Here is a 13,691-nt window from a genome sequence, read left to right on the forward strand (position 1 = left end):
ATTATATTATCCGTCATAAGGCTCTAATACAAAGACTTTTTAAGTGTCAAATGTAGCCTAATAATACAATTAAAATGTAAAAATAGACAATGATCGTTTTGTGCGCTTTATAATTAACTCATAACTGACCATAAACGTTTTGTGTAACACTTTATAGTAGGCTAACTAAACTAAATATTATCATTATCAAATCATATCAGTTCATGCAGGGCTACATTCATTTATGAATGTAAATGAAAATGCAAGAAGCAAGGTTTAAGACAATTCTATTACTGATAATGTTTGTTAATTTTTTAAACATATTATAAAGTGTTACGATTTGACTAAAATGTCAAAGATCGAAACGACAAAGACATCTTTCCTGTATTTCTTATGCGCATAATTGCATTCACAATCACTGATAGCACGTAGTGTTGCGTAAAGATGATTCATTCGTCATTCATTGTGCTTTTAACGTCGCAGACAATCCGTTTACTTTCGGTCTGTGTTTTAATTACTAATGTCAATTAAACATAATCAAAAACAGACACTACGCATCTCAGACCTTCAGAAAATTGTAATTGTTAGGTGTTGTCTGAAGACCTGGAACACCATGTGCTTTATCTAGTTAAATTTTATAGTTTGGTAAAAGGGACGGTCTACTAATAGGCTATATGATGAAAGAGTTATTAAAAATCTCGGCGTATTATTTGTGCAAAACAGAAAACAGACTTGACTCACGTTTGTAGGTCGTTCAACACGCCCTCTGGTTTTAGGTGGAATGGGTGCAAAACCATAATTTGAACCTCAGAAACCATAAATAATCTGGTTTCATGCAGAAATCATACGACTAACCGCTAAAGTTCATCATCCATTCAACGATTGGAGTCCTAAACAGACCAACATTCAGTATTGAAATAGGCCTATTCCCTGTATGATATTTATTTATTCATTAGAACAGATTGTCTTTTCTTCTTTTTTTTATCGGTTTTTATGGTATCGTTTTTTTTTATGGTTGGTTATTAAACATATTGGGCCTATGTAAATATATCCACCATTCTCTAGGGAATTTGAATATGGGTAATTTGTGGCCACTCACATGGGACCTCGTGGTAAATGGTGTTGCTTTAGGACAAGACATTAGGACAAGCCAAATAGTTCTCCAGTAGGCTACTCCAGTATGAAATCTTCATTTAGTTTAACAGCAACCGTTGTAGCTTTAGTAACAAGAAGCAGAAACACTCCATCTGCGTGACCAGTGCTGCAGATCTTTCATCCAAAAATACTGCTATGAGATTCAAAGCATAGGTGGATGTGGATGCTGATGCTGACAGAAGAAAAAAAAGTGAGCTGCCACAGTAGTTAAATTAATGTCATGATAGATAGAGATGGTTAAGATGGTTGGTTGGTCAACTGTGAGTCATTTCTGGGCATTTCATAGCTGTGGAATTAGTCATGTAGATCTTATAATACCCGCCTCAATGTAGCATGCGATTGGGTTACTCCTCTACCTCCAATAGAGAAGAAAGAGTCATATTCACACCTAAAACCTGTCAGGCCACTTAGTTCTCTTTAAAACATGATAATCCCGTCATCTGTGTACAATGGCCATAGCTCAAACCCTAAGACATTTTATCCCCTCTAATGTGTTTACCACTTTCATCTGAGTCTAGTTATGCCATAGGGTCCATCAAGAAACGGCTGCTATCTGTTTGATACAATATTTGCAGTTGAAGTTGGGCCATATGTAACATATCTGTTTTCCGTTGGGCTTGTTCGTGGTGTGTGGCCTTCAATTACAGGCTATGATCTAGATGGCGTCGTCTTGGGACACATTGCTCACTCAGAGAAACCCAAAAGCTGGGTGTGTGGGCTGACATGGTCACCTCGATGAGAAGCCCTCGGCCCTGTGTGCTCCGTCCGTGCCTGAACTGTTGAACTTGAACATGATACTAAGATTCAATGCACCGCAACACCTAAATAAAGATAGGCAGGGCCAATCTTTACGTGTTTGACGAGAAACCGTATCCAAAAAATGGCACCGGAGGCCTCTGGGGTGGTTGAACGGGAGGTCAGCCGCGGTTGGGACACGCATATGTTGCCATGTAAAGACAGAGGGCAGCTGCCTGACACCCGCTCAAAGCCTGAGTCCGTAGGCTTCACTCAGCAGCATCGTTCTGCTCCAAATGTAAATACCATCAAATGAGAGAGGTTTTCTTGACAGCTGTGAACCACTGAACTCTCTTTCACCTCAGAAACCGGGGACGATTTCGGGAACCGCTTTCCTCCTTGTCCTTCGAATCTCCTCCAGGCCTCTAAATCCATTCCGAATTGCACCGAAGATGCGTTTCGATGCGCCACAATTAAAACTCATCAGGCACCTCCAGTGCTGGAAATCTCTTAAACTACTATCAGTCCATCTCATCCCCTTGTACTCCCATCACCCTTTAGTGCTCTCCCAAATCAGCTTCCCACGTAATTGCCCTGTTTGAAAGCCCCTTTTCTCTGCTTGTCCGACTTGAGCACCCATTATTCTAATCTCGAGATGTAAAATTGCCCATAATTTCCCTTGTGAGAGCTTGCTACTTCATTCAAAAACACTTGTCTTCTCTTCCCATGACTGTCATCTGAACGGAGCAACATAAACTCCACAAATCAAACTCAGGGATGGGAGTATATAAAGAGGAGCTGGCTAAAATCATTCCATACTTTTGGAATATTAAGTGCAGAGAGATGGCTTCCATTTACAGAAGTGTGGTGGATTTTTCAGCGTGGTTTGTTACCTGTCGAGAGAAGGTAAGTGAATTTGCGCTGTGTTGCTGAGATGAGCATGGTTTAGTATGTAAATAAGTAAGAAAATAACTGATTGTGGGACTCGTCGCATGTAAATCTCCCCCAGATGTTGCAGAAGCTCATAAATGCCTATTATTGTACTTGATATTAGAGTTTCATGCAGGAAGAATTTTGTCTTTATTGTTTACTTGCATGAGGGGTGCATGTGGCAGGCATTGTTTTAATACTGACTATAATAAAATATCCACTCAGAAATTTAAGCTTGTGATTGATTAAAATATATTTATTTCATGCTGAAAGAGCCCCACACCATGCTGAATTGTGTCTAAAGAGCTTGAAATGACAGAGATGCTTTGTAATATGCCTGTTTAAACAAGGCTGTTTAGACAAGACCCTGTTGAGTGAGCTGGGTCAAAGTCAGGTCAAGTGGACCCCGCATTCCTCCAGGTGGCATCTTATTACAGTGGATCAGGGCATAACAGAACCCTTTATTTTGTGACGGTTCAATAATTGGTAGCCTACGCTAACAAATGACCTTAGATTGCTTTTAATATTGACGCGTTTTTGTCGCTGTGCTTCGTAAAAGACCTAAAAACCTGCGTTTAGACTTATCATGATATGTATCCTGAAACAAAAACGTTTTTCAATGTCTTTAGACGCAAAATACATTGATACGAAAGGTGTCTCCTGGTAGTAGATTGCTTCTAATATTGATGCGTTTTTTTGTCGCTTTATACAAGGCCTAAAACAGGCTAGTTAGACTTAGCATATCCTGTAACAAAAAGTCGCGTCGTGTTTTTCAATGTCTTTAAACGCATTTATACGAAAGGTGTAGGAATAAGCACACAATAAATCATTGTGAACGACATTAAATGAACATCAGCGTAATGCGGGACGCTTTAAATGAATCTTCTTGTTCACTGTGTTTAGTTTAAGCGCTGAAATGTACATATAAGTACATCTAATTTCCATCCTGCACGTGATTGAATGTTGTGGTGATTTATCATGGTGACATCACGACATCCACTCAATCAGTACATTGAATTATTTTACCATTACTTTAGAAAGAAACGAGGTAAACACAAGATGTGGAAAAGCAGATGTTTGCTGACTTGTTGCACAACATCTTGCACATGAAATTCGATAACTAGCCTAAATATAGCGTATTTATCATCACATGGACCACATTTTATTTCTGTGATTCTGAGTAAATAATATAGGCTATTTGAATAGAAACACGGACGTCTTATATTTATGGATATTATTCGCTATTTAGCTTCATGTTGTTAGCTCATATATTCAGCATGCATGCTCGCGCAATTTATTTCTGCAAAAAATTGCGGAGCAGTTACATTTGAAATAAAACCCTGGAGCAATATTAATAAGCTAAATTAATTTAAATTGGACCTGAAAGATTTTTTTGTGGATTTTCTCTTATGGATGCAACGTTTAACAAACAGGCAATGTAGTGATTTTGATATCAGAAATGTCCAACAAATAGGCCTTAATACACAATTCCATTCATCCATTAAAGTAAAATAATAGGTGAAGACAACCGAACCAAGAAAATAACATGCGCTTCAGGTGACAACATGATATTAAAAAAAAAAAAAAAAAAATCCTGGTCAGAGAAGAATAAAACAGCTCATTTTACAGCCATTGCCTTGATCATAATTCATAAATCTCAACCTCCTGTCTGCTCACAGCTGGACAAAGAGAAAAAAGCTAAATCTCTAGAACATGAACACATAAATCTGGGAATTTATAAGTGATGTCGTGATGTAATTGGTGCAGTTACAACGGTTTCGTTAAATCTCAATAATCTCTCCTTCATTTCGATCATAATTTTGTGCTATTTTTTGCGCAATTTATTCCATAACGCTACTGATGATGTACTAAATCTATTTTACTATTATTTATTATTATTGTTACTTGTATAATAATAATAATAATAATATTCAAATGGCCGTTTATGTTTTGAATAAGCTATCGCATACCAGACCTGTTTTAAATATAAGAACATATTACCTGAAATGGTTATGGTGACATCGAAATTTAAGTAGCCTATCAATATTCTGAATATTTCTGTAAATCATTCATAACATACTGTAGCAGCACATTCATTCTTTCATAAATCCTTTATTTCAAGCACATTGTAAAAGATCTGAAAAAGTCAAAAAGCTACTGAAGTGTAATAAGTGTAATCTGCTTGCATAGATAGTAAAACAGTCCTTTCAAACACACCAAGCAATTAAACACATGATGGACATTGTAAAGGAAAGCACCATCACAGGTTAGGCAGGTGTCAATACGGAATAGAGTCTCTCTGGCTCTGTTTTTCCGCTTTCAATCACATCATCTGAGGTCTGGCCAGAGGATCCTGGTGGTGTGGGGGATACCAGTGCCCGTAATTGTTCATATAGCTGCTTGGGTGCATGGGTGGCACTTTGTTGGCCATTGAGACCTCCCAGAGCTGAGACAGACCCGGAGAACAAGGAGAGGACGAGGAGGTGGTGTGGAGCATGTCTCCTTCAGGTCCACTGGACCCATGCTTCATTATCTTCTTATATTTGGAGCGCTTGTTTTGAAACCATATTTTCACCTTGAGTAAACAGAATAGAAACAAAAAGAACATTAAAATACATCTTAAATGGTGCAACAATTGAGGCCACATTTTTCTAGCAATCAAGGCATCAGTGGTCTTTTCTAACACCATTTTTTCATTATGATATTGAGGCAGCTTGAACAGTCTTTGCAGATATGGACTCTGTGACACTGCTGTGTTTCATTACTCACATGCTCAGCAATTGTTCCGCCCTGCCATTTTTATGAAGGCAGTGAAGCATGTGTCTGACAACAACAATCACAGCGTAAAAATACATTTAAATTTAGTTGAACTGAAATGACTTCCAGAGAGCTTGTTTGGCAGATTTTGATAAAAGAACCATTGGAATACATTTACCACGGAGGTGGAACATATTGATGATTTAGGCAATATTTAACAAAATATTAGCAAAACCATATTTTTTTCATGCACTGCTCAAATTTAAGCTTCCATCTTTTAGACACACTGTAAACGTGAACAGTACTACTAACTTATAAAGATTGAGTACACTGCACTTAAAGTCTGTTAAATCATTGATACAACTTTAAACAATTACATTTTCTAAAATGAGGAGTTTAGGTTTATTTTTGTATAGCTCAACATTTTTGAGTAAACACTTATACTTAAATTATTATTTTTAAGTTGACTTAGCGACATAAAGTGGCATCATCCACGTCACGTCATTGCTCTAACCGACGTTATCGGAAGAATCCATTCAACATTAAACTGAGTTGCAGCAGATTTCAATTTCCCAGCATGCTTTGTGTCACACTGTGTAAGGAGAATAAATGTTGAAATTGAGTTGCCCAAGATTAATACAGGGGAAGATGTGTTATTATTTAATGTTCTGTTATTTTGGTATTTAAAGGTGTTTCTGTGATGTTGAAGTTTTGTAGGGTAACCATCGTAGTGAAGATAGTGACTGTGGATAGGTCGAGAAGAGGCTGTGAAACTTCAAGGCTGTACATACTGCATGTTGATTAACAGTTCATGCAGCAAGAAAATAGTGATAGTCTCATTGATGGTTACATTAGCACATGCTAGTGTGCTGTTGCTAACTAACACTTAACCATAAAGATTAGGTGTTAGTTTATTCAATATTTCAATTAAATAGTAATTAGCGAGTTTGTGCAGTACAAAATCAATTTTTTTAAGTTCTACTAAAATAATCATTGAATTGTTTACTTAAATGTTTTGAGTATTCTGAACTTATCGGGTTTTACAAGCACTGCATCAAAACAATTGAAAAATGAGAAACAATAGTTTTAAGTACAGCGGACAAAATATTTTAAAATTAAAATTAAAATGTTACAGTTTGACCTAATTGTTATTTATAATTATTGTTTACTTTAAAAATTTGAGTTGCTTTACTTAATTTTTTTTGAGGTAATCGGTGTCTTCAAAAATTGAGTATTTTGAACTTATTGGGTTTTACAGTGAGAAAACATCCAAAATACACATTTAAGTGTTTAATTTATTACACTATCTATTTGCGTCTAAAGATTTCAATTCCAATACATACACTCTAAAAAAATGCTGGGTTGTTTCAACAAAAATTTGGGTCAAATATGGACAAACCCCACCATTGGGGTAAAAATTTAATTTAAAAATATTTTTTTTTTCTCATTCACTGAGCCAGAAATCTCCACTTCAGCAGTACTTACATACACCAAACTTTACAGTTTTATTCCTATCTATAATCGGAAGGTCTTTACAGAGCGTTTGTTCATATATGTTAATTCGCCTGATTTATATAACATTTTATTCCTAAAAACATGGTGAGTTTTTTTCTTGCTGTTGACAGTAAAACAAAGTGTGGGCTCAAAGCCAGGTTCAGAATTTGTTTCCTGGTTTATTTTGTTAAATAAACCAGGAAACAAACTCTGAACCTGGCTTTATATAATGTTCAGGCTTCTGTACTGGAAATGTATGCAAGTGCCTCGTTTGCATATTTAAACATATAAAAAAAAAACCTTTTAATATAATTGTCTTAATGTACAGTGATTGATCAACAGGGGAAGGATGGTGATATCTATTATTTACCTGTGATGTCCTGCCTTAAGCTTTAAAAAATCTTCATTTATGATTTAATTTTATGGCCAGAAGGCTACAGCGGTGTAGGTGTCCTGGCATTATAATATAACTTATAGCTTTAACTGTATTTATTTGACTGCAAATACATTCATGCACAAATGTTAGAGATGTGTCCTTAATGATGTGGGAGTTTATGGTTCCCTTGTCAGAATGTGTACTCAATTTAGAAACACCTTATTGAGACCCAAAACTGCGCCTTCGGAAGAACTCAGCCGAACGCCTGCATGAAAAACACCAGCCACGCTGAAAGGCTGACTCAGAGAGCCCACCTAACGGAGTTTCCATAACCTCAGACAATCGAAATCTATGCAATGGGTTTTACACAATGTTATTAGTTTGGCTGTCAACAGATTTAATAAACACATGTAAAAGGGATTTTCTTTTTTATTTCCAAAGATCGGTTTGCCAAACAGCTTTTATGGTGAGGTGATGGATTCCAGACCTATGTTATATGTGTAAGGAGGGACTTGGAAAAGCCAAAAGCATACGCTTGTGTGGCACTTGTTAATGTGCCTTCAATCACGTTTATGGATCAAATGGAAACTGGCAGCCATGCTCTGGATTTCAGATGGTTGCCACCAATACTGCAGGTACATTTTGTATCAGTTACATCGTATTCACAAACAGTAGGTTTGATTTGCAACCACCGTCTGAGGTTAATGTGAGAGGCATTCTTCACTTTGATGCGCTTTGATGAAAACCGAGGCGTAATCAGACAGGAAACCCCTTATAGCTGTGAGACAGACTGAACTCATTCTCCATGGCCAAAAATGAGGAGCAACCTGTCACACTCAGGGCAGCAAGTGTGTAATGTAGATGAAGAGGGAGGGAAGAAACGAAGAAGGAAAGCTGTGAATGAAAAACAGAGCAAGCATAATGGGAAGGCTTATGCTGTGTATGCCATCGGCAATATGGCTGCACCCAGGCTTATGTTAGGTTTCCATTTTTCTCCACACACAAACACTGATGCATGCATTAATATTTTACTGTTCATTCTGGTACATGCGTGTCAACAGGAGGGATTTATAAAAATAAATCTATGTCCATAACACCACCCTACAGGAACTCATTAATGGGTGTGACATCAACATAACAAGTATAGACATATAGATGACTTATTAATCAATCCCAAAAGGAATGTATACAAAAAGACACTAAAGAGTATTTAAAATGGGATAGCATATGTGTTTTGCTAAAATACACTAGTGAAAAGTCCAGTCCTAAAACTCATCAGCACAATCTTTAAGCTCATTTATCTCATTCACTGGCCCAGAAATGACCGTATTTTGTTAAATCCATCATGAGCGAGCAGTTGGATATGTATTATTAAGCATGAGGCTTAAGAAATCAAGAATAAATAATACTTGGGATAACTGCTTAAGCACTAGGAAAAAAATATTCTCTCATACTGTAAAGACTAAGAACACAAAAGCTAGTGCGCTAACTAAAAAATGAAAGTATAGGTTGGATTAAACGAAATCCTCACTTAGCTTTAACAATAGAGAAACAAATCAGCCTACTTGCGTATACATGACACAAAGTACATAAATGCTCAGAAACCAGTCATGACTGACTCATAATGGTCTTATTTGACTGTTCATCCAGTATGATACTGAGTTAAAGCCTCACCTCTGCATAATTACTTTTAAAGTGGCCTTAAAAAAAAAAAAAGTTCTTGAGCCACACTTGAAAAAAAAGATTATTATTGCATTCGATAAAAATATCAAACTAACAGGCATTTGCAGTTAAATTGCACTAGACCTATATCAAAGAAGTAACTTCACTTTTGAAATGACTTAACTGGCGTTTTTAGTGGATGTATGAAGTCAGTTTCCCTCAAGTTCATGCAGGTGAACAAGCCTAGTTCATCACATTAACATGGATTATGGACTAAGTACTTTTTAATGACCAAATAATTTCAAACCTAACAAAAGTTTCAGTTTTCTTTTGTAAGGGTGTTAGTGCTAGGCCTATATTACTTTGAAATAAATGCACTTGTCTCGACATTTTGCTTCTAACGCAATGATATCCCTGAGGCTTAAATAGCCTATTTTTGGAGCAACTCTATGTAAAACAAATAACATCTAAAATTCACATTTCTTTGTTCGAAATTAATTGTTTTTCTGTGGCACACGAGCAGCGCCCATATGACAAATTCCATAAAACCGACGCCATCTTAATGAGATGCGTCAACAGATCATACTGTATAGACTAATCCACTTCTCATATAATATATGTTTCACATCTGCTCTCCTCAACAGAAAATTTGCAATTCGTCCTGTCAAATTAACTAAGGAGTCAGGACTAGGCCTCATACCGAATCAAGAAGACCATGTTGCAGTCATAAACTGAAGTGAGAATGCTAGACATTTACCTGTGTTTGCGTGAGTCCCAGTTTCGCGGCTAAATCGGCGCGTTCGGGCAGCGCGAGGTACTGGGTCTGCTGGAAGCGCTGGTGCAGCGCCTGCAGCTGAACACTGGAGTAAATGGTTCGCGGTTTGCGGATCTTCTTCCCCTTGCCATTAAGGCGAATTTCACCATTCTCAATGACCGCTGGCTTTTCATGGTCTTCAGGCATGCAGATGAAATAAAACGACAGCATTATGACATAGTAAATGCTCAGGATAAGTCTTCAAACAAGCAGGTTATTAACCCTGCTTAACCGTGAGAAAAGTCGTAAATTATGTCACACTAAAGAGCTGTAACTGTCTTTTGATTTACAATAGCCAAATAAGAGATTTATCAGGTGTTTTAGAGGGAACATTAATGGGTCATCATTTTTAAGATCGGCAAACCATAATTAACCTCGTTTTAAAGTCATGTTTACAGGCCTACCGAGCCTAAACTTGAACCTAAGAGCAAACAGTGACATTCTACACAAGCCACAACATCGTTATCTTTGGAAGAATTACAATTATATCATTGTTGAAAAAATATATAGCCTATATCTGAAAGACTTCTTCGCTTAATGGCTATTGCAAAATTGACATCGATTTCCACAGCGCTGGACCTTCGGTGCACGTACAAAATATTATTTATAATTTATATGCATGTATAACAACATATTTTAACAGTGGATTTACTTCAGCTTTCTACACATGTTGTGTGTATTGCTCTAGTGTTGATGAATTACTGAAATGTGAACTATGTGCAATATTTAGGCTATATCGTCGAAATTAATGGCATTGTTGAAGACATGATGACTGCATTAATTTTCATTTCTCCTAGAGTAGTCTAAATTGTTTTTAAGAATTATCACAATGCAGACTGATACCTAAATTACGACACGGTGTGTTAATTGTTTTTAATGTTTTTAAATCAAGTTCGAGGCCTACCAGGAAAACGAGATTTACCAAGCTTAAAAACACGAATCCCCCAATAAGTTTAAGAAAGAAAAACAGTTTTTGAATGAAAGTCGTTAAAACAAAAGGTCAGAACCTTGTGTGCAATACTCAGACTTTTGTGTTTAGCATTTGAAACTGATTTACCCTTGGTCTTTAAAATTAATTACACCATGTGTGCCTTTTTTTTTTTTTAAACTAAATCTGGTATTTATTTAAAATACAATGTGCATTAAATTAGCTACTGGTACAAATGCTGAAAAAATGTATTAGGCGTAATCCATATCAGATATTAATCTAATAATGATGCATGCATAAAGTTAAAGTATGCATTGCATTTTGCTTATATAAACAAAAAAAAATGCATTAGCAAATGCTGTTGTGAACTTGATTATAAATGGCAAAGAAGCAGGAGAACGTAGGCTATCTTTCAGGAAACATTGGCGAAGACTTGGCGTCAAAACCTCACATTTGGACGTTTTATGAGAATACTCACTCGTCTCTTCAGCCCTCGTGTGCGCCAAAGTACTGCTGTGGTTGTTTGGCTGGTAAGGCACGTAAGCACCCGGAGCAGGAGCGCTCACCGGCCCGGGGTAGGCGTATCCCAGCGGCCGGCTGTAATGGGAAGCGGTGGAAGGGTAGGGACCATCGTGCTGAAGGTGTCCGCCTGAGTGCAATCCATGTACTGGGTAAATATTGTGTGCGAATCCGGATAAATGCTGCTGGTTGCTTGTAAGTCCGTGGCCGAACTCTAAAAATGCTGATTTTGAAGGATCTGGACTATTCAGCGTATCAGACATGAAACTCATAGACATCATTAACAGTCAAGTCCATAAAGCCCGATGATGGTCTGAGTGCTGCATTGAACGCTCACTGCGCACGAAAAAGACCTTGAACCGGATCCATCCCAAAATGATCGGGAGCAAGAAAAATGACGACGAACTTTTAAGTGAAAACGTATTTCCCAAAGACACTGCAGTGAATCTCATAGGTGAATACGATTTTATCTTTCTTAAATCATGACAAAACCGCGCAATATCTAAAGTCACCTCGGGCTCGCGGTCCTGTGTGTTTCTGACTGACTCGAGCTCCGCGAGAGCGCGCGCTGATTGGTGCGTCACGCGACACCAGGGAGAGCTAAATGAAGTTGATGAGCATTTGCTATCGAATTGTGCTGAGCCCTGATATCGAACATGTCAAACCATAATGATCTTCAAATTAAGCACGACCTTTATATAAATTATTTTGCACAAACCACAATAGAAGGAGAGCTGTAAAATATTTACAAAAAATTATTTAGGGGACAAAAACTCTTTATATGCAACTTCGCAGTCATTGAGACGCGGGCTTGTAGTCACTCTTTATAATATTAAGAATCAAAATGTTATTTTTTTTTTTTTTACAATATTATAATTCCTAATATTAATAATAAATAATATTTATTTTTAAAAAGATAGGCTATTGGAAATTTCCACTGTTATTGGAAATTATAGGGAAAAGGCGCAATTCATAGTACACACATAGACTATTTGTGACAACACGACCCAATTGCAGAGCAAGATCTCACACTATATGGGTAAATTATTACAATGAAATCCTGCCATATTATTATGTTATATTATATTATATTATATTATATTATATTATATTATATTATATTATATTAAATCATATCTTCAATTTTACAATTACACGTGACAACGTGCCAGGATCTAACAAATATAATATAATAATATTATAATAATAAAAACGAAAAAAAAAGTATAATAAAAAACAAACAAACAAACAAAAAAAAAACTATGAAGCTGAAACTTCCCTTAAAGCATGTCAGTGTGTTTTTAGGGGTCTTCAGCCACCTTAAAATGTGATTATATGATCTCTCTTAATGCTTACTGAAAACATTTGGGTACAGTGAGTGAAGTTGTATACAGTGATTACTTCCAAAATGTTTCATTAATCGAGTGGATTTCGCCCGGTGTGACATTGGGCCGGAACGGAGTTCCACCGCCTTCCACTCAGAAAACTAATATGTTTGGAAGTTTGTTTGTTAATCCATTCCATCCCTCCAGTCCAGTTTTTGTTTGTTCCAGTACACACATTCCATCGCTCAAAAAGAAGAAATTCTGAATTGTTCTCTAAAATATTTGGTGTGATTGTGATAACAATAGTGGGTACAGCGATTATTTCCATAGAAAATACGAATTGAATACAGGCCAACACATAGATATAAAATGAGCTGAAAATGTGTGTGCTTTTAGGAAAGAAAAGTGTAAAGTATATAATTTAGCCTACCTGATTTTAAGTTTAAAGGTCTGAGAAACAAGCCGAAAATAGAACAACTCCGGTAAATTTCACCTTTCAAACACTCATTACACAAACTAGGAAAAAGTTATTAAAGAAACACAACAAAATGTTTTAAAAGTATTATAATACATTATTTAATAATAGACAGATTTTTTTTAAATAATCAACGAGGCAGAAAAGATCCCTTAATTGAAGAACCACCTAATCCAGAGCAGCAGTTTCGCTCATCTGACCGTGAAAATCACAAAACTCCGATACTTTGCAGAAATCACTGACAAAGAACTGTAAATATGACTATTTTAATTTTTTAAAGAGTAACCAAGCAAGATATAAACCCGTGACCTCTAGCTCGCACTCAGCAATCTAAAGGTGAAACCCTATATAGGCCTATATATATATATAACCAGAATGAAGTAAATAGTGATATATAAGAAACGGAGTGCAAATCTACCTTTAGGATCAAACTCTGAAAGACTCTAAAAAATGACAAGAATTGCGAGCAGTATAAAATCTAAAGTTAAAATTCAATTAGGATATGTCAATTTGTGAAGAGGATAACAATATACTTTAATATG

General features: G+C 36.5%; 1 protein-coding gene across 1 annotated transcript; it reads right to left on the minus strand.

Annotated features, from left to right (window-relative positions):
- Positions 1-4,736: 4,736 nt before the first annotated feature.
- On the minus strand, positions 4,737-11,991 carry dlx4b (distal-less homeobox 4b). Its single transcript, XM_051914692.1, has 3 exons — positions 11,309-11,991; positions 9,846-10,039; positions 4,737-5,374 (listed from the first exon to the last, which is right to left on the minus strand). The coding sequence occupies exons 1-3, from the start codon at positions 11,628-11,630 to the stop codon at positions 5,123-5,125; spliced, it is 768 nt and encodes a 255-aa protein (XP_051770652.1). The 5' UTR covers positions 11,631-11,991; the 3' UTR covers positions 4,737-5,122.
- Positions 11,992-13,691: the final 1,700 nt, after the last annotated feature.

The sequence above is a fragment of the Ctenopharyngodon idella genome, chromosome 12 (assembly GCF_019924925.1).
Source record: "Ctenopharyngodon idella isolate HZGC_01 chromosome 12, HZGC01, whole genome shotgun sequence".
Lineage (NCBI taxonomy): Eukaryota > Metazoa > Chordata > Actinopteri > Cypriniformes > Xenocyprididae > Ctenopharyngodon > Ctenopharyngodon idella.